The sequence below is a fragment of the Copadichromis virginalis genome, linkage group LG5, assembly GCF_057382275.1.
Source record: "Copadichromis virginalis isolate Kocher_CV1m ecotype Utaka linkage group LG5, C_Virginalis_male_GT1.1, whole genome shotgun sequence".
Lineage (NCBI taxonomy): Eukaryota > Metazoa > Chordata > Actinopteri > Cichliformes > Cichlidae > Copadichromis > Copadichromis virginalis.
In genome coordinates, this window is record NC_140622.1 from 18,462,409 (window position 1) to 18,481,307 (window position 18,899).

Below are 18,899 nucleotides of genomic sequence, written 5' to 3' on the forward strand. Positions count from 1 at the left end.
ATATATTATATATCTTCAACATTAGAAAAGACTGTGAAACGGGAGAAGAGTCGGTCAAATATGAACAATGGGGGCAATGTAGCATTGTGTGGTGATATTATGTTTATACAGGGACACCAATTATCTATATTTTATTGAAGTATTAAAAAATATCTCATTGCCATCAGTCTAAAAAGGTCTGATAAGGACTGGATGGATTATGGTGTAGTCACAATAACACAGTAATAAAGACGATTGCAAAATAAGTAATTTCTATATAACCCTTCCGTAAATCCGGTTGATTACAACATATTTTCCATTAGCAAATGCTTAACTCATCATTTATATCTCATTACTCCTCCTTAGTATGCCATTTATAAATACAGATCTGATACTATGATGATTATGATTAATGCTGGCAGTGATGTAGTAGGAGTGACAGCTGTACATAGTTACAGCATGTACAGCAGTGATAGCTGTACATGCTGTAACAGTAACAGGTGGATAAACATAACACAAATGGCATGCTAAGGAGGAGTAATGAAACACTTGCTAATAAAGCGCTAAAAACAGACAAACAGCAAAACTAAGCGGCCAATTTTCATTTTAATCTAATTCTTTGGGGAAGTCAGTGGTGAAAGGAGCAAAATGCACAGAGATAAATAAGAGCATTAATTACCAAGTACACTTAAAACTATTGTATGGTTATGTAAGAGAGTAGCAAAGTTTTGTTGGTGTTTTTTGTTTTTTTGCTACAACTTCCCTCTAGCAAAAACATAATCCCAGTATGGCTCCTGGGTTTTCCAGCCCCAGTTTCTCTGAGCTGATCTGCGTACTCTCACGGCAGTCACTCTCACACAGGCACAGAGGGAAACTACATTTCCGCCTTCATCTAAAGTCCGTCCCACAACGTGAAGTCCGCACTTCCCAAACGATAACGCAATGCGGCCAGCTGCTGCCTCTGAACGAACCCTCCTGGATCCCCGTTACAAAAAGTGACCCACGGCACACTGAGCCCGTGTCCAGCAGCACCTCTCCGCGTCTCACCTGTTCGGAAAGGAGCCCTTCCAGGTATGAAAGCTGCTTCTAACTGCGGAAGAAGTTTCACACGTAGGCGTATTTTGTTTTCATACGAGCTGGATTTACAGTAACCCAGAGGGCAGTTGGAGTTAGTAACCAACATTACCAGCAGTTATTTGTGGCGGCACGGCTGAAAAAAAGCGGTTTTCTTGCTCCTGCCACGTTACCGTCAGGGCTAAAAGGACGACTGACGAGCAGCAGCACCGGGTCCAGGTGAGGTCCGGCTACAGCTCCTACATAGGTTAGTAGCGCGAGCCCTGCTAAACTAATTAAACACCTAGCTTCAAGTAGCTAACCGCGTATTAACGTCGTTTTAATAGAGCCTTTGATGTAGAAGTTTAGTAAAATGTAAAAAATCGTGTTAGTGGAGATATCCGTGGAGGTATTTGTCTACTGACAGAGCTTTAATTAATGTAACACCTGCTTTTAATGGGAAAAATGGCTGCTGTGATGACATGAACTCAACTAGCCTGTTTAAAGCGAATAAATAAATGCAAATACTAGAGGTGGGCGGATCGATTCAAAAATTGAAAGTATCGATACCAACGCCGGTATTGGTGTCAGATCGATACTAGCATAATAGGATCGATACTTTGTTTTTCTATTCTCAGTTTGACATGTAGCCCACTGCATTGTGTTAAATTATTTATTTATTTTAGAAATATAAAAAAACCTCACCTCAAACATCAATCTATCCAACATTTCCTTTCCGTTTAACCTTATTAGTGTCTAGGTGTGGGTTGGAGCCTGTCATGCAGTATGAAAGATGTCTCAACCTTGTTGTGTTGACTGTCACATTGATTTTGTTTATAGCCTACAGCACATTTTAATTAATAAAAGATGACCAAAAGTGCTTTACAGACAGGCACATTTACATTCCAGGCCTCCCCCCCAAAAAAAACCCAGTTTCACAATAAATGAAAAGCCGAAAGGTTTTGTTTTAACAACTAATTGTTGTAGAAAGTAAAAACCACCATGATTTAGTGATCTCTAAATCTGTTTAGAATACTTTTGTGCTGGTGCACCTAAGAAAAAAGTTAGGCACACCAGTGCAACTGTGGCAAAAAGTTGGTCTTAAGCCCTGATTAGATAACTGCTTGGCTAATGCTAAATGAATGCTCAGACAACGTGATTGGTCAGTTGCGATGGTGATTGTCGACCGACACCGCTATGATGATGTAGGAACAACACCAACGCTGGGATATCAGCAGATGTACATCTTCCATTAGGACAGCAAACAGAGGAGTTTTGTTTAGAATATGCAAATTGATCCTGGTGCATCTCGTATGTCATGATACACTGCTATACCCCAGGTAAAGTACCTTTACAAGTCAAAAGGTAATGCTGGCCCTGCATTACTTGGTATCAGATTGACACCAGAATTTGCAGTATGGCAATGCACTGACAAATACTACAACAGCAGGCCGTACGGTTATCCGATACTAACCTCTTTATTTTAGCATTTGTTTGTTTTATGATTGGATAACCTTGGTTCTGTCTCCCAAGGCTTTTCTAATAATAGTAACCCTCCCTTCTCATTTCTTCCAGTATGTCAGGTATTACAGCCAGTACAATAAGCTACCTGTGGTCTGTAGACGATGTCCTCGGGCAGGGGGCTACTGCCAGCGTCTACAAAGCACGCCATAAGGTAACCACAGGATGGTTTTATCATCTCATCGTACTCACAGGAAAAGTCATTCACATCAGTGCTGCCGTCATTATTGAAATTTCAGCCTGCTTTTCTTCTTCTTCTTCTTTTGCTCAGAGCAATACCAGGATGTACGATAAGAAAAGCTGTGGTTTCAGAGATGCTGTTGATTGCTGACACATTTGCGCAATGCTGTGATGTATCTGTGATGCAAATGTGCATGCTTGTTTGCAGAGGTCGGGTGAACTGGTGGCCGTCAAGGTGTTTAACATAATGAGCTACAACCGCCCCCACCAGGTCCAGATGAGGGAGTTCGAGATGCTCCGGAAACTCAATCACAGCAATATTATCAAGCTATTCACCGTGGAAGAGGTAAGAATACAAAAAGATATCTATATTAAAAAAAAAGAAAAATATTAGCAACATGTAAAAGAAGCACACCTCACGGTTAATCCCTCACCTTTCAGCTGCCCTCTAAACAGAAGGTGCTGGTGATGGAGTATTGTTCAGGAGGGAGTCTCCTAAGCCTGCTCGAGGAGCCGGAAAACGCCTTTGGTCTCGCTGAAACAGAGTTCCTCACAGTATTGCAGTGTATAGGTGGGTGTGTATATGTGGTATCGGTCTGTAATTTTATGCACCTGTTCCTGAAACTTTCCACCCTCTGTTCTCTTCAGTGCAAGGTATGAATCACCTGCGTGAAAATGGAGTGGTACACCGGGACATTAAGCCAGGGAACATAATGCGGCAGGTTGGGGAGGACGGCAGGTCTGTTTACAAGCTGACAGACTTTGGAGCAGCAAGAGAGCTCGAAGATGACGAGAAGTTTGTCTCCATTTATGGAACTGAAGAGTATCTGGTAAGATAGCGGACTCACTGAGCAAACCTCTGCCAGGTTTCCTACAGTGGGGCAAAAAAGTATTTATTCAGCCACCGATTGTGCAAGTTCCCCCACTTAAAATGATGACAGAGGTCAGTAATTTGCACCAGAGGTACACTTCAACTGTGAGAGACAGAATGTGAAAAAAAAATCCATGAATTCACATGGTAGGATTTGTAAAGAATTTATTCGTAAATCAGGGTGGAAAATAAGTATTTGGTCACCTCAAACAAGGAAAATCTCTGGCTCTCACAGACCTGTAACGTCTTCTGTAAGAAGCTTTTCTGTCCCCCACTCGTTACCTGTATGAATGGCACCTGTTTGAACTCATCATCTGTATAAAAGACACCTGTCCACAGCCTCAAACAGTCAGACTCCAAACTCCGCCATGGCCAAGACCAAAGAGCTTTCAAAGGACACCAGGAAAAGTATTGTAGACCTGCACCAGACTGGGAAGAGTGAATCTACAATAGGCAAGCAGCTTGGTGTGAAAAAATCAACTGTGGGAGCAATCATCAGAAAATGGAAGACATACAAGACCACTGATAATCTCCCTCGATCTGGGGCTCCACACAAGATCTCATCCCGTGGGGTCAAAATGATCATGAGAACGGTGAGCAAAGATCCCAGAACCACACGGGGGGACCTGGTGAATGACGTGCAGAGAGCTGGGACCAAAGTAACAAAGGTCACCATCAGTAACACACTACAACGGCAGGGAATCAAATCCCGCAGTGCCAGACGTGTTCCGCTGCTGAAGCCAGTGCATGTCCAGGCCCGTCTGAAGTTTGCCAGAGAGCACATGGATGATACAGCAGAGGATTGGGAGAATGTCATGTGGTCAGATGAAACCAAAGTAGAACTTTTTGGTATAAACTCAACTCGTCGTGTTTGGAGGAAGAAGAATACTGAGTTGCATCCCAAGAACACCATACCTACTGTGAAGCATGGGGGTGGAAACATCATGCTATGGGGCTGTTTTTCTGCCAAGGGGACAGGACGACTGATCCGTGTTAAGGACAGAATGAATGGGGCCATGTATCGTGAGATTTTGAGCCAAAACCTCCTTCCATCAGTGAGAACTTTGAAGATGAAACGAGGCTGGGTCTTCCAACATGACAATGATCCAAAACACACCGCCCGGGCAACAAAGGAGTGGCTCCGTAAGAAGCATTTGAAAGTCCTGGAGTGGCCTAGCCAGTCTCCAGACCTCAACCCCATAGAAAATCTGTGGCGGGAGTTGAAAGTCCGTGTTGCTCGGCGACAGCCCCAAATCATCACTGCTCTCGAGAAGATCTGCATGGAGGAATGGGCCAAAATACCAGCTACTGTGTGTGCAAACCTGGTAAAGACCTATAGTAAACGTTTGACCTCTGTTATTGCCAACAAAGGTTATGTTACAAAGTATTGAGTTGTATTTTTGTTATTGACCAAATACTTATTTTCCACCCTAATTTATGAATAAATTCTTTACAAATCCTACCATGTGGATTCATGGATTTTTTTTCACATTCTGTCTCTCACAGTTGAAGTGTACCTCTGGTGCAAATTACTGACCTCTGTCATCATTTTAGGTGGGGAAACTTGCACAACCGGTGGCTGACTAAATACTTTTTTGCCCCACTGTAAATACTTTGGGGACCTTCGAATAAGTGAGTGAAGACTGATTACAGTTTATTATGTTTTTAGTGCTGGTTTGCTTGTGATAGTAGCATTAGCAGGGCTCTAGAGTGCGACCAATTAGGTCGCACATGCAACCTAATTTCTGAATGGTGCGACTAAAAAATATCCTAGGTCACACCGGTGCGATCAGCCGTTTGAGTAAAAAAAGTCTCCGCAACTCTGTCTACGTGTGGTCAACAACAGACACACATTATGCCCATATCGTGGTCTAAACCAATCAGAGATAGTCAGGGGCGGGACCTCTCTGGTTGGCCCTGGTCCAAATATTCCTGTAGGTCTAGGTGTCTATATGTTTGAAAGTGCAGGCGGATAGAGAGAGGTGAGTAGTCAATAATCAATTTGATTCATTAAATCCTGATATAATATAAATATATTTTATCAGAAACGCCAGAATCTCAAGTTAAACCTCACAAAACTATTTCAAAAACCACCAAACAGCTAAAACAGTAAATGAGAGCAGGGAAAAGGATTCCGGACAAAGACGTAAACACAAAGCATGGACCCGATGCATCAGAATCTGTGAGATGTCGGTGTGGTGTGAATAAGTCACGGTGGGACCACAGATCATCATTTAGAGCCATTTATTGTTATCAGCTGCAGCTCTTAAGCTGCCAGCCACGCATCACATCACACCACAACTTCCAACCCACAACCCCTGCTCCCCCGTGTTTTAACACAGCGGGCGTGATCGCGGATGCTGTGCAGGTGCGTCTGCATCGATGACCACGCCTCACCACAGTCGGCTTTCTCACCCAACGGCACTTATGCCCCCACGCTGTCGGGGCTGAAAGCCGACAGCTCACAGTGAAGCTGCAGGTGTTGTCTCTCTCCAACCAAAATTCACTGAAGAAGATCAAAACTACACTTCACATTTGATAAACATTGCCATTAATTCCCTCTTACTTTTGCTGTTTTGCTTCCACCATGATAAAATAACACTTCCTTCACAGCTCTTTCTCTATTTTGAGAACAGTTTCCCATCTCAAATCTGTTTTCTGCGTTATTCGTTCGCTTGTTACAAACAAGTCGTGTACAGCGCTGTCGGCCGCTGTTTTTTTTAAATTGTATTTTTCCCAAGAATGACCTCTGACAAGAAAACCGAATTTCTGCTGTTTAATACTGAAGAAATGTAAACTTTTTTAAAATTATGCCAAATTGCAAAACTAGCTGTGTCTCTAATAAAACCTCTGTAACACTGGTCCAGAGACAGCATCAGATAATGAGCCACATACGATTGACTCCGAGCCAGAGCCCATTGAAAGCAAAAGGGGGAAAGTATATACAATAGAAGAGTGGCTTGACCAGTTTCCCTGGCTAAGATACAGATAAAGCTGACAACATGATGCACTGCATTTACTGTGTGGAAGGACCATGGCCGGCAATACTGCAATTGTGACTGGTGCTAATACGTTTCGAACTGAAATGCTGAGACAGCACAGTGTATCCAGAAAGCACATTATATGCCGCGATAAATGCACTGCCCAGGTGTCCCCTCTCCCCACTGCCTTTCACAGCAGGAAACAGGTCATCAGAGGAGGCAGAGATCATGATTAAGTTTAACATTGCCTGCAATATTGCCAAAGAGTGGCAAAGTGCCAAAGCACTTTAAGCACAAGCACTTTTTCAGTAACTTATCTTTCTTGTAGAACTGTGCTCAAAATAAAGAACTTTGTGCTGACAAGATTGTTAGTTAATCATTTACAAATCAATATGTCTGTATGGACAGCAATTTAAAAAAAAAAAAAAAAAAAGTGAATATGTAAAACTGTCGTGTTAAGCGATGCGGTTGAAAGATTTGGGTGCACCTAACTTTTGTGCTGGTGCACCTAAAGCCCTGATTAGATAACTGCTTGGCTAATGCTAAATGAATGCTCAGACAACATGATTGGTCAGTTGCGATGGTGATTGTCGACCGACACTGCTATGATGATGTAGAAACAACACCAACGCTGGGATATCAGCAGATGTACATGCTTCCATTAGGACAGCAAACAGAGGAGTTTTTAGCCACCGCACACGTGCTGCCATGCAGTCCTTCAAAATCCTACTGTACGGCACTGGACTTGAATCACCTAGGAGTCAATCGAATGCTGATTCACTGTCGAGTGGACCAGAATAGAAAAGGGAGAATGTGGAAAAAAAATCAAAGATTTAAAAAAAAATACAGCAGGAAACGCACAGACAATAGCTGTAGTGGGTACTTTCCATCGTTTTTGTCTGTGGGATGACCAACAGGACAGGGAAGAGTAGCCCACTCACTGACTGAAATACATGTTTTTTACACTGCCTTCATCGACAGCAAGTGCTCTGTGCAGGTCCACTATCCCGCCTAAAGAATAAAGCAAGCAGTGGTTAGTAGACATAGAGTTGTCTTATATTATTTTTTCAGGTTCGGGTTAGCCTGCAGGTGGCCTTGACATGGTCCGTTGCATTTATGCTCCATTTGCACTACAGTTAAAAACATTTATGATGATGCGTTTTTCCATCTGTAGGTACAGTGGTGAAAGAGTGCATTCATTCCCATCTAATAACTGGGGTCAATAAAAAGTATTGATTGTGTTGATTTTTAAAGTAAAAGCTTGAAATCGATACACTTTCATATTGCAATAATTAAAATGCTTCCTTCAGCACTCGGCTTGCAGCCTTGTCCCCACTAAACTATTTTGCTTTTCCCAATTTCCCCAATGGAATATCTTACCTTGTAAACTCTGATGTGAATCTCTGTGTTATGTTAGATTAGGTTGAGACCAACACCTCTGCGAGTGATTTAACCTGAGGTAGATGTGAAAATGTTTTGTTACCAGGGTCCGATTTCACAGCAAAGTGGACAGTATCCAAGTGACATTTAAATGACAATCTTCAGGAGCCCAAATTTGAATATTTAAAGGCAGCCTGCATGATCAGGACTAGGTAGCCATCTAGTGGTCAAATCTATTAGTTATAACAGCCATTCCTAAAATCAAGAGTGCTGCAGCCCACTTAAAAACCAGAAAATCCCATGGGGCTCATCTAGTCTTAAATCTTCACTCACTAATCAAAATACAAGTGATGTATTTTCTTGAAAATTTTATCAGAAAACCATAAAAAACACGATTATGGCTATAAATTTCAAATGCTACCCAGTCATATGTAACGTCTTAAAGGCCAATGTGTGACCCACCTGCCACTGGCACACAAACTTTGATACAAGAGCAGCGACTTTAGGCTAAAATAATGAGTAATATCCCAAACTCACAAGCTTTTATCGCCAGTTTTAAGTCACTTTTTATATAAATAAATATATTTATAAAAGTACATACATCTGAGGAATTTCAAACTGACCTTCTGTTGTTTCTGCGGCCCATCTGTGGTACCTTTGCACCCCACAAGGGGGCCCCAGCCAGGGAATCACTGCGTTATCAGAACAAAAGGTGAACTATGTAGACTTGACTGATACACAGTGCTGGATCGAAATGGCGCACTGTGGCTCACTATGAAGGTGCTTTGACTGTTTTCTCTTCTTCATGTGTGTGTGTAGCACCCAGACATGTATGAGCGCGCAGTGCTACGTAAGCCTCATCATAAATCTTACGGGGTGAGTGTCGACCTGTGGAGTATTGGTGTGACCTTATACCACGCTGCCACTGGGAGTCTTCCCTTCACACCATATGAAGGACCACGCAGGAACAAGCCCATTATGTAAGTTAATACATTAGAGTTCTTCAAGCCCCCAACTGAAACCACAGCTAACATCTGTACATCTACATGTACCAGCCATGATCAATGTTAGTAACTGTGCCTTAGGACATATATTTATGTATTTCCTCTGAACCATTTTGGGGGTTTTGTTTTATAGGTTCAAAATAACCACAGAGAAACCTATGGGGGCGATAGCTGGAATACAACGGAGAGAGGGCGGACCTATAGACTGGAGCTATCACCTACCTCACAGCTGCCAGCTGTCACAGTATGCCACCTAATAAAAACAACTAAATCCTATTTATACACACCTTGTCACCATCAAACCCTCATGGTTTTTTTTGTCTCTCTTTGTTGTTCCCTTTTCTTGCTCTCCCTGTCTCTGTGGCTGTAGGGGTCTAAGGGTGCAGCTGGTTCCAGTACTAGCAGGTATAATGGAGGCTGACCAGGAAAAGTGTTGGTGCTTTGACCAGTTCTTCACAGCCACCACAGATGTGTTGCAGCGGCAAGCAGTTCACCTCTTTTCTCTGCAGCAGGCCATGGCACATTGCATCTACATACACCACTACAACACGTAAGTCCTTTTTTTTCCTTTGGCTGTTTTTGTTTATTAAAAAAATGTAGTGCAAGCTCAGTATCTTGATGAGAGTTTGAATTTGTTACTGACAATGACGTGAAACCATTTTGTTTTCTGGAATTTATACAAGAAATACGCAGCAGAAGAACTCGCAGAATAATGAGGTGTAATATGTGTTATAGTTTTAATGTGGTAATGCCAGTAAATTCTGTGCTGAGCTGTGGATTATATCTGTAATCTCAAATTGCTTTTTTAAAGCCTTTCACTCTCAGTTCATTGAATCTGTGCAGTAGAACTCAGAGCGTTTGAGGACAGAGCAGATTTGTATGTTACGTTTGTAATTTAAGAAATAGTGATTTTTATGCAAACATAACTGCTGCTATTTCCTCATCTTTTTTCACCCCATGTTTCCTGTTTTTGTCTCTGCCAGCACTGAAAAAAAGACAAAAAGCTAAAACAAATACAATAATTATTTTACATTTATTTTTGTATAAAAATATGTCTGCAACTCAGCTTTATGGTAATCTGACCATTATTATTTTGTCATTGTTTATGAAGCGAACTAAAGGTTTAAAAGACTTACTGACACATGTAATCACCGAAATTTAATACACTTTATTTGTGGGGATTTGGACATTAATAAGAAAAACACCAATGACAAGAACAAATCAAAAGGGTATTCAAAGCCTCCAGCTCCAGGAGAAAACTGTGTGTCAAAAAGAAAGAAGTTAACTAAATAAGTTTCACTCCAAACAGCAGCGACCAGGCGCACTGAGAACAGTCTTAAGAAGCAAACTTGCTCCTGAAATTTAAAAATGTGTCTAACAAAATTAAAATCTGTCTCTCTTCTCAACCAGAGTATCAATCTTCTTCGAAGAGGTGGCGTCTCAAACAGGTATAGGGGTACAGCAACAACATCACATGTACCTCGGACATGACCTGCTCTTGGAGGGCAGCATGAAGGTGGTCAATCTTCCACGAACTTCACCTTCTCAGCCCCTCATTCTGCTCAGCTATGCAACTGATGAAGCAAACACCAGCCTGCCATTCAGAGAACGTAAGACCGAGACTTGCATAACGGAAATATGTGTGTGTTAAGTTTTGAGAAAAAGGTGTCAGTTTCTGTCTCAACAGAAATATTTTAGCTGGTTTGGTGTGAGCATGCAGTTGTTATCACACAGTTGCACAGACATGATTGCACATTTTCATGAATTCTATATTTTTTGCGATGTATTTCTTTTGTCCTCTGCAGCAGAGAGTCCCGTCATCCCGGCCAGGTTTGACATCATGGCAGATTACAATTTCTCCAAGGTAAATGCTCCCTGTTATTACCGGTAGTTTAAAATATTATTTAATATATTATTTTATATACTAAACACTTTTCATATCTGCCTTCTTTTCCCCCCGATCCCCTTTTATTTTTAGATTGTAGTAGGTGTAGTCCACCAGTATCTGAGGATAGTACGGCTGCTGCACACGCACCGGGAGTTGCTGCTGCAGGGATATTACAGCTACATGTGAGACACAAACACAGATAAAAATTATTTGTTAGTCTTCTTGGAATTCTGGGCCTCCCGGGTGTTATTTCCCTTCAGTTTATGTTCTGCGTTTCCCTATTTTTCTTGTTTCTTAGAATGAAATTGCGCAACGAGTGCAGAGAAGCCTTGCACAGTATTGCCATGGTCACCATTAGACTGCAGTCCTGCCTCAATGCAGAACACGGGATTCGCACACTGTAAGTTTGTCTGCACACTTTTTAACCCTAAGCTGTAAAAGGCTGAAGAGGTATTGTTGTTGCAGCAAGTTTTCTGGAAATCTTGTGAATGTGATAGCTCAAGAAGGGAGTCACGTGGGATTTTCAAATGAATACATACAGTGTATCTACTAGAAGGCTGAAGGGTAGCACTGGCACCCGTAAGTGTTTTTAGAATAAGCACAGAAAATTAATTCTGTAAAAGTGCACTCGAGATGGTAAAGTGCAGTGTTTGCAATAATTCGGGCATACTTGTTACCTGAGGTAGATTTTTTTTATTTTTTTTTTATCTTGACAAATGAGGCTAGGTCTTGTGTAAACATAGACACAAAACATTTCTAATGTTCCTGATACTGTAATAATGCCATCTTTAACCTATAACCTTCCTTTCTCCTCCAATATCTGCTACATTTCTTAGAGACCCTTACACTTCAGAAAATCAAGGCTCAGCTGCTAATGGTCAAAGGTTGCGGCAGGTGAGTACCAAGAGCAAAAAACAGAGACAAGCTCGACTGATGCAGTTATACAGGTCCCAGTTAAAACTGTACAATTAAAACTCAAATTATGTCTTGTCTTTGTGAAGGTTTAATACCTTTTTGCTGGTACTGTAGTAGTAGTACTGGATGCTGCAGTTTGTGGTGCACCTGATTTACATGCTGTTATTCTAAAAACATCATAGAGGGAAAGCAGATATAATCATCCTGCTTTTTATGCTACCTATTGGCAAATATTAACACTGATTGAGTGTCTTTGAGATGGATATTTAGTTGCTACTAGAATTATAAGATACTGTATTGTAGTTCAAATTTTAGAGGATGCTAAATTTAGGTTTATTATGAATTTATATATAAACAGGCACATTGCCTTAGTGTTATAGTAAGATTTAAACCTGGTATGCAAAGGAGTTAGAGTTCCCTCGCAGTTGACTGAAATTCAATATCATGAGAGACAGGCAGACAGCATAGCTTATATTTGATGCGTCTCATATTGAATCCCCTAAATGTGAGTGCTTGAATCATAACTGATTGCACAGATTTGTGCTTTGTTGATGTGTTGTGTGTAAGAATCTGAGATGCTTGTCTCCTCAGGTTCATCAACACCTACCTTTGTACAGTGCTGGTATCCAAGAGTTTCAGAACCGACTTGATCAACTGCAGATAGAACAGGCCAAGTTGTCAGAGACTCTGGCCAATGATAAGAGGTACTATCTGGGGCAGGGATTCAAAACTGCAGAATGGACAATTGGTTTTATTTATAAGTGTTTATTAGAACTAATTTCTTTTCTTATAGCTGCCAGAAGATAGAGATGCTGCTACAGAAGATAACAGCAATTCATCAGCATTATCGTAAAGACAGGCTGACTGGCAGTATGCACAGCTTCTCTATAGATACTATAAATTTCTTGTTTGTGTTTCATATTATTCATCTGACAGATTTCTTCTTTTTCCCACAGAGCTAGCATACAATGATGAGCAAATCCACAAGTTTGAGAAGTGAGTGCGTGTGTGTGATTATGGATTTGTGTTCCCACAGCTATGCCCCAGCCTGTAAAGTACCTGCGCTGTCGTGTAATCTGTTTGTCGTTCTTCCTTGACAGAATCCACCTGTCGAGCCACATTAAGCGAGTGAAATCTCTGTTCAGAGAAGACTGTGTGCAGAGATACAAAGAGGTTTTAGACTCAACAAGAACATGGAACAGGTCAGAGCAAGCTACTCCTTCATTAAAATAACCTTTAGCAGTCATTCAAACAGTTGATCAAAGCTGATATTGTATGTTATTGATTAACCCTGGTCATCATCACTGTATATTTGTGTAACATGGAATACAGGTTACGTACTTTATGCACTTTGATTCTCTGTCTTTCAAATGTGTTTAAGTAGAGTAGAAACATTTTAATTTAAAATACAGGTTAAAAACATATATGGTATAAAAGATGGGTGGAGCCACGCAGCTTGTGAAGCCTCAAACTGAGAATTTTTGCCACCTTGACCAGACAAACGATTGTGATTGACAAGTCATTATCCAGTGAATACGTGGTGACTTATCCTTCTTTCTGGCTCAAGGCTGGGTGGTTCGCTCCCTACTCCAATCGTCCTCCTTTGGATGATAGCATCACCAGCAGCAAGCAAAGATGTTATCCACCCTCTATAATACACAATATGTGTTCCAAACAAAAACACACAAAGAAAACAATTCTTACTTCCACCATGAAGAAATGTCTCCATAGTTGACACACAATACTGATTGATTTAGCCATCTGCAATTTGTTGCTGGATTTCAGCTGAATCCAGTGACATTTTCTTCAGGTTTATTTATTACAGCTCCAAATCACAACAAGAGTTACCTCAAGGTAAGGCTTAATATTTTAAGGTGAAAAAACTACAATAGCACAGAAATAACATAGAAAACACCAACAAACAGAAAACCCCCAATGAGAAAGTATTTGGCGACAGTGGGAAGGAAGAACTCCTTTTTAACAGGAAAAAGCCTCCTGAAGTACCAGGCTCAGGGAAGGGCAGCCATCTGCCGGCTGGGGGTGAGAGAAGGAAATCTGTGGAAGAGAGCCACAGATTAATAATAATTAATAATTACATCAGAGTGCTGTATAAACACATGGACAGGGAAAAAGGTGAGTTTTTCATAGGAGGCTCCAAGCAGCCTAGGCATATTGCAGCGCGACTAAGGGAGAATTCAGGGTCACTTGATCTAGCCCTACCTATAATTTTTATCAAAAAGGAAGGTTTTAAGCCTAATCTTAAGGTTTGACTTCTCTGAGGTCCTCCTCTTTTCCCCCTGGCTGGCAGTTCAGTATTCTATATCCTTTATCCAATATATCCACGGTCCCTCCTTCAGTTCAGTTCAGTTTTATTTCAAACATGTGCATTCACAATCATTACAAAAGATCATTCCATTATTTTGTTTGAAAAGGAGTAGGCAGAAGTATACACTTATTAGTCCCTACCCCCTCAAGTTTTACGTCTCATTGATTTAATTTTCTTTTAGTCTTAAATTAAACAAACAACATATGAAGCTAAAGCAAAGACAAAACAAACAAACAATAAAACAAAACAAATAAACAAGCCCCACCACAGTATAGTTACTTTCATATAAATAAAGACAGAATGGTTACATTGGCAGATTCACAAATTATGAAACAAACAAACTAAAACACTATTACGAACAACATTACCGCCCCGGGATAACCCTGTTTTCTTCATTCTTATATTTGTTTAAAATGTGTTTTTTATATTTTATTTTAAACTGGTTTATGTTGTTACTTTCTTTAATTTCTTCTGTTAGACTGTTCCATAATTTAACTCCTGCTATGGAGATAGACATACTTTTTAAAGTTGTTCTAACACTTTGTATTTTAAAATTCCATTTCCTTCTTAAGTTATACTCACCTTCTCTTTCTATAAACAATTATCAGATTTCTTTTGGAATTCAATTCAATCCAATTCCATTTTATTTATATAGCGCCAAATCACAACAAAAGTCGCCTCAAGGCGCTTCATAGATACAGAGAAAAACCCAACAATCATATGACCCCCTATGAGCAAGCACTTTGGTGACAGTGGGAAGGAAAAATTCCCTTTTAACAGGAAGAAACCTCCGGCAGAACCAGGCTCAGGGAGGGGCGGCCATCTGCTGCGACCGGTTGGGGGTGAGAGAAGGAAGACAGGATAAAAGACATGCTGTGGAAGAGAGACAGAGGTTAATAACAGATATGATTCAATACAGAGAGGTCTGTTAACACATAGTGAGTGAGGAAGGTGACTGGAAAGGAAAAACTCAATGCATCATGGGAATCCCCGGCAGCCAACGTCTATTGCAACATAACTAAGGGAGGATTCAGGGTCACTGTATCCTGGATTATTTATTAATCTAGTGGCCCTTTTTTGTATTATTGTTATTGTTTGTGTATTACTTTTGTATGTGTTTCCCCAGACCTCTACACAGTAGCTCATATACGGCAGTAGTAAAGCACAGTATAATATGTGCAGTGCTTTCTTTCTCCAGTATTTCCTATCTTTCCCCAGGACGGCCATGCCCGGTGCCAATTTCCCTTGAACATAAGTAATTTGTGGTTTCCAACAGACCTTGTGGTCAATGATCACACCAAGAAATTTTATTTAATTCACTCTTTTTTTAAATATACATTGTCAACACATATTTTTACTTTGATATTTTTCTTTTGGTTTCCAAACAACAAAAATTTGGTTTTATCTAGATTCAATGATAATCTTTTTTATATCAAACTTCTTTAATATCGTTAAATCCTGTGTGATCATCTCCAAAACACAACTCCTCTGCACATGTACAAACCACCATTTTCTCAGTAATGCTTTTTTAAATTATCTTTCATCGTCGTTATAACGTGATTGGACAATAAAAATTAAAAAGAAAACCCACCACCACCATGATTGTTTATCTATAAGCATTTGTTTCATTTGGCAGCACTGTCTGTCAGTGGATATCCAATCTCCGTGGAAAATTACTTGATGCTTGAGCAACTAAAACAGGAACAGGATGGCATTTTTGTTTACTCGTGTGGCCAGCGATAGCTTTCCCATGGCAGGCAGTGGAATAACTGGAGCAACAGGAAACTCTGGCTTAGGAAAAGAAGGTGAAGGAGTGCGAGGCCAAAAGGACACAAGGGTGAACAACATTTTTGGTATTCACTTGATGGTTAAAAATTTGAAGAAAAGGTTATTTCTATGAGGTCGTTGAGCCTTAAACCCTGCCTAGTTACCAGCCTAATGATGGTGTTTAATAACTGAAAGCAGAGTGGTCTTTCCAAGAATGGTGCAGGATGGTGGGTGTGGGTTTGAAAACCTGTCTGTTACCAATTAGGTTTACTCAAGTGTGCTTCTACATTTGTTTGCAGCCTTATGCTGGAGCTGCAGACCCGACTGCAGGACTTCAGTTCTTTCTCTGCAGGCTTAATAGCAGACTTAGAGATGAGTGAGCAGTGCCAGAATAAGGTCAGTATCACTCTTTTCATGCCTAGGAGACAGTCTTGACACCTTATGCATAAACATGGAGTCTGATATGCATTTTTCCTGTGCTGCCTTTTTGTTTGTGCTCAGTAGTTATTGTATTAGTGATGTCGAGCAAGTCAGTGACTATGTCATGTCTCATTTGTCGTCCTCAGGTTATGGACAGAATCCTTTACACTCTGCAGTCCAAAAGACCAGAACAACAGTCAGCAGTCATACCCAAAGATAATGACCAGATGGTCTCCAGGTGTGTGTGTGTGTGTGTGTGTGTGTGTGTGTGTGTGTGTGTGTGTGTGTGTGTGTGTGTGTGTGTGTGTGTGTGTGTGTGTGTGTGTGTGTGTGTGTGTAAAATTAAGACATTTCCCGACTGCCATTGCAGTATTTCTTTCTTTTTTGTAGGATGCACCATTTGAAGGAGGAAATGGAGATTCTGGTGAGGGAGCTACAGTGTAACAACGGTATTATAGAGAGGTCAGTGGTGTGACCACCTTACTGTTAACAAATCTCATCTGTCAAAGCACACGCAGCATGATGCTGATGGTATTTCTGTGGTTCCATAGCCTGGGAGCCGTGAACTCTCCTGCAGCTCTGGAGCCGACTCTGGCCAGACCTTCTACACTGTGACACAAGACCACTGTCTCTGGATCTTGCCTCTGAGAGGCGCACGCACACTCTCTGAAAATCACCTCATCTTAAGTGCCATTAATGAATGTACTGGCCTTTCAAGGACCATCTACAGTGTTTGTTTTTATCTGCTTCCTCTTCCTTTAATGATCAATGAAATGTCCTTTATCAATTTAGAAATAAGATAAGCACAAAGAGAAAGGAGGATAGGCTTCAGGTGTGTGTGTGTGTGTGTGTGTGTGTGTGTGTGTGTGTGTGTGTGTGTGTGTGTGTGTGTGTGTGTGTGTGTGTGTGTAGCAGTAATAAGATCAATAAAATCTTCATTAATGCCTTAAGTGTTATTGTATTTGTAATAGGCTGCCATAGAGATAGTCAGCCAGGATCAATGAATGCATAGTCAGCTCTTACTCTGTTTTTTGTGGTCCTTTGTTTCACAGAAGAGGAAGAGTAGGAGAACCTTGAATAGTATATTTATCCAGACAGAGTGTGTACTAGTATGCAGGTTTTGATTATATTTGGGATATAGAAACATTATTAAAAAACAGTATAAAATGTTTCTGTACAAATCTGCTTATAAACAGGGTAATGGTGTTGCTTGTAGACTCTGTTTTTCTTTGTGTCTGTGTGTTTTTGATGAAAAAGGCCTTCCAATGATTGATCATTCCACTTGATGATGAATTTGCTCTATTTCATCTTTTTAACCCACATTTGTTTCTGTTCCTGTTGGTTTTTAAGTGGAATGATAAAATAATTCTGTGTGTTTCATCATGGGAATCCCTGTAAAAGAGAAGCACGACCATGGGGAACTCAGGACTCACCACAGTGTCTTCTTTCTCTTTGCAGAAGGGCATTAAAGCTAACACTTCGATAACAGCTGACCAAAATGACATTATAAAGTGACATTAGCCACTGTGGTGTATGCTGGGGAAATCCCAGCTTTGTTATTTGTTGATTATGAAAGGCGGTATTTAGGGGGGAAATACTTGCTGTTTTTTCAACTTTTATTTATTTATTTGACTGTTTTGTAGTCTTTAAAAATAATTCAGTCAGAGCCAGATTTCAAACAGAAAAGTGGATGAAATCCTTTCCTGGCCCCTAATGTCAGGTTATGGTGGGTGTGAACGAATATCATTGCTCTTAAACACCAAAAAACCCTGAAGTGAAAACGTAAAACAAGTGTGAGAAATTGAAAATGAAAGAAAGTGTGTGGGCAGGGCGTGGGCGTCCTCGTGGACTTTCTCAGATCAGTTGGGGGCGATGAGCTCAGCTGCCTCTGTGGTTATTTTTTTCAGCTCATGACGTGTTTCTGGCAAATTGGAAAACTTTACTGTTTTTAGCCCACACAAACAAGTGTAACAGACAGACTTTGTGATATTTTACATTGAGATAAAATTTGCGATACTGTCAGTCCAGAGTGAGGCCTACAAATCAGATTCATCAAATGTGTGTTTTTTACGCCTCCCGGTCAGTAATAGTTGTAGCCTGAGCCATTCTGGGTTTATTTTTTTGTTATGTGAAATAAAAACTATGCTTCTAAAATAAATATATACATATATTGGACAAGATTTGAGTTTTTGTCAGTTTGCTCAGTTTTGGTTTCACACCCTTCCTGATGAGGCTTTGGCACTAAGGTCTGTTGAGACTTGTCTTGTTGGTTAGAGACTTGTTAGTCTGCTGCCCAAAAAAATGCTGTTTGTCTTGCAGTACCGAGTCAGAACCTTTCATTTTGCCCCTGACAAATCCCCTCCATGCAAAATAATACTAAAAATAATAGTGAAACTGAACAGAGTCAAACAGAAACAAAACAGACTCGACAACAAGAAACTCAAAACAGAAATCAAATCATTTGAAAATAATGTTTATTTCTAAGCCCCCATTAGAAATAAACACACATAATCACAAAAAGTGATTTTGTCCATAATTTAAGAATTTAAACCTTAAATATAAAAGGGATGTGACACAAGATGAAAATATTTACCTGAGGGGTCAAAGATGTAAT

The 18,899-nt window shown here is 40.5% G+C and overlaps 1 protein-coding gene across 3 annotated transcripts; it reads left to right on the forward strand.

Annotated features, from left to right (window-relative positions):
• Window positions 1-865: 865 nt before the first annotated feature.
• ikbke (inhibitor of nuclear factor kappa B kinase subunit epsilon) lies at window positions 866-17,346 on the forward strand. 3 transcript variants are annotated; one of them, XM_085456336.1, is made up of 21 exons: window positions 866-1,300; window positions 2,608-2,707; window positions 2,942-3,079; window positions 3,175-3,304; window positions 3,382-3,563; window positions 8,785-8,945; window positions 9,103-9,213; window positions 9,340-9,519; window positions 10,380-10,579; window positions 10,775-10,833; window positions 10,948-11,039; window positions 11,156-11,257; window positions 11,694-11,751; window positions 12,364-12,476; window positions 12,566-12,642; window positions 12,729-12,768; window positions 12,873-12,974; window positions 16,165-16,261; window positions 16,432-16,523; window positions 16,676-16,747; window positions 16,837-17,346. In XM_085456336.1, exons 2-21 carry the CDS (start codon window positions 2,609-2,611, stop codon window positions 16,898-16,900), a joined length of 2,169 nt encoding a protein of 722 aa, XP_085312462.1. In that variant the 5' UTR covers window positions 866-1,300; window position 2,608; the 3' UTR covers window positions 16,901-17,346. The 3 variants fall into 3 exon arrangements, with proteins under 3 accessions (XP_085312462.1, XP_085312463.1, XP_085312464.1); XM_085456337.1 differs by having other exon boundaries at window positions 866-1,272; XM_085456338.1 differs by having other exon boundaries at window positions 866-1,050.
• The last annotated feature ends 1,553 nt before the right edge of the window (window positions 17,347-18,899 follow it).

Coding starts and splice junctions, on each gene's coding strand:
- ikbke (XM_085456336.1), top strand. CDS start 2,609: ATGTCAGGTATTACAGCCAGTACAATAAGCTACCTGTGGTCTGTAGAC. Junction 2,708..2,941: donor TCTACAAAGCACGCCATAAG/GTAACCACAGGA, acceptor GCTTGTTTGCAG/AGGTCGGGTGAACTGGTGGC. Junction 10,834..10,947: donor CAGATTACAATTTCTCCAAG/GTAAATGCTCCC, acceptor TTTTATTTTTAG/ATTGTAGTAGGTGTAGTCCA.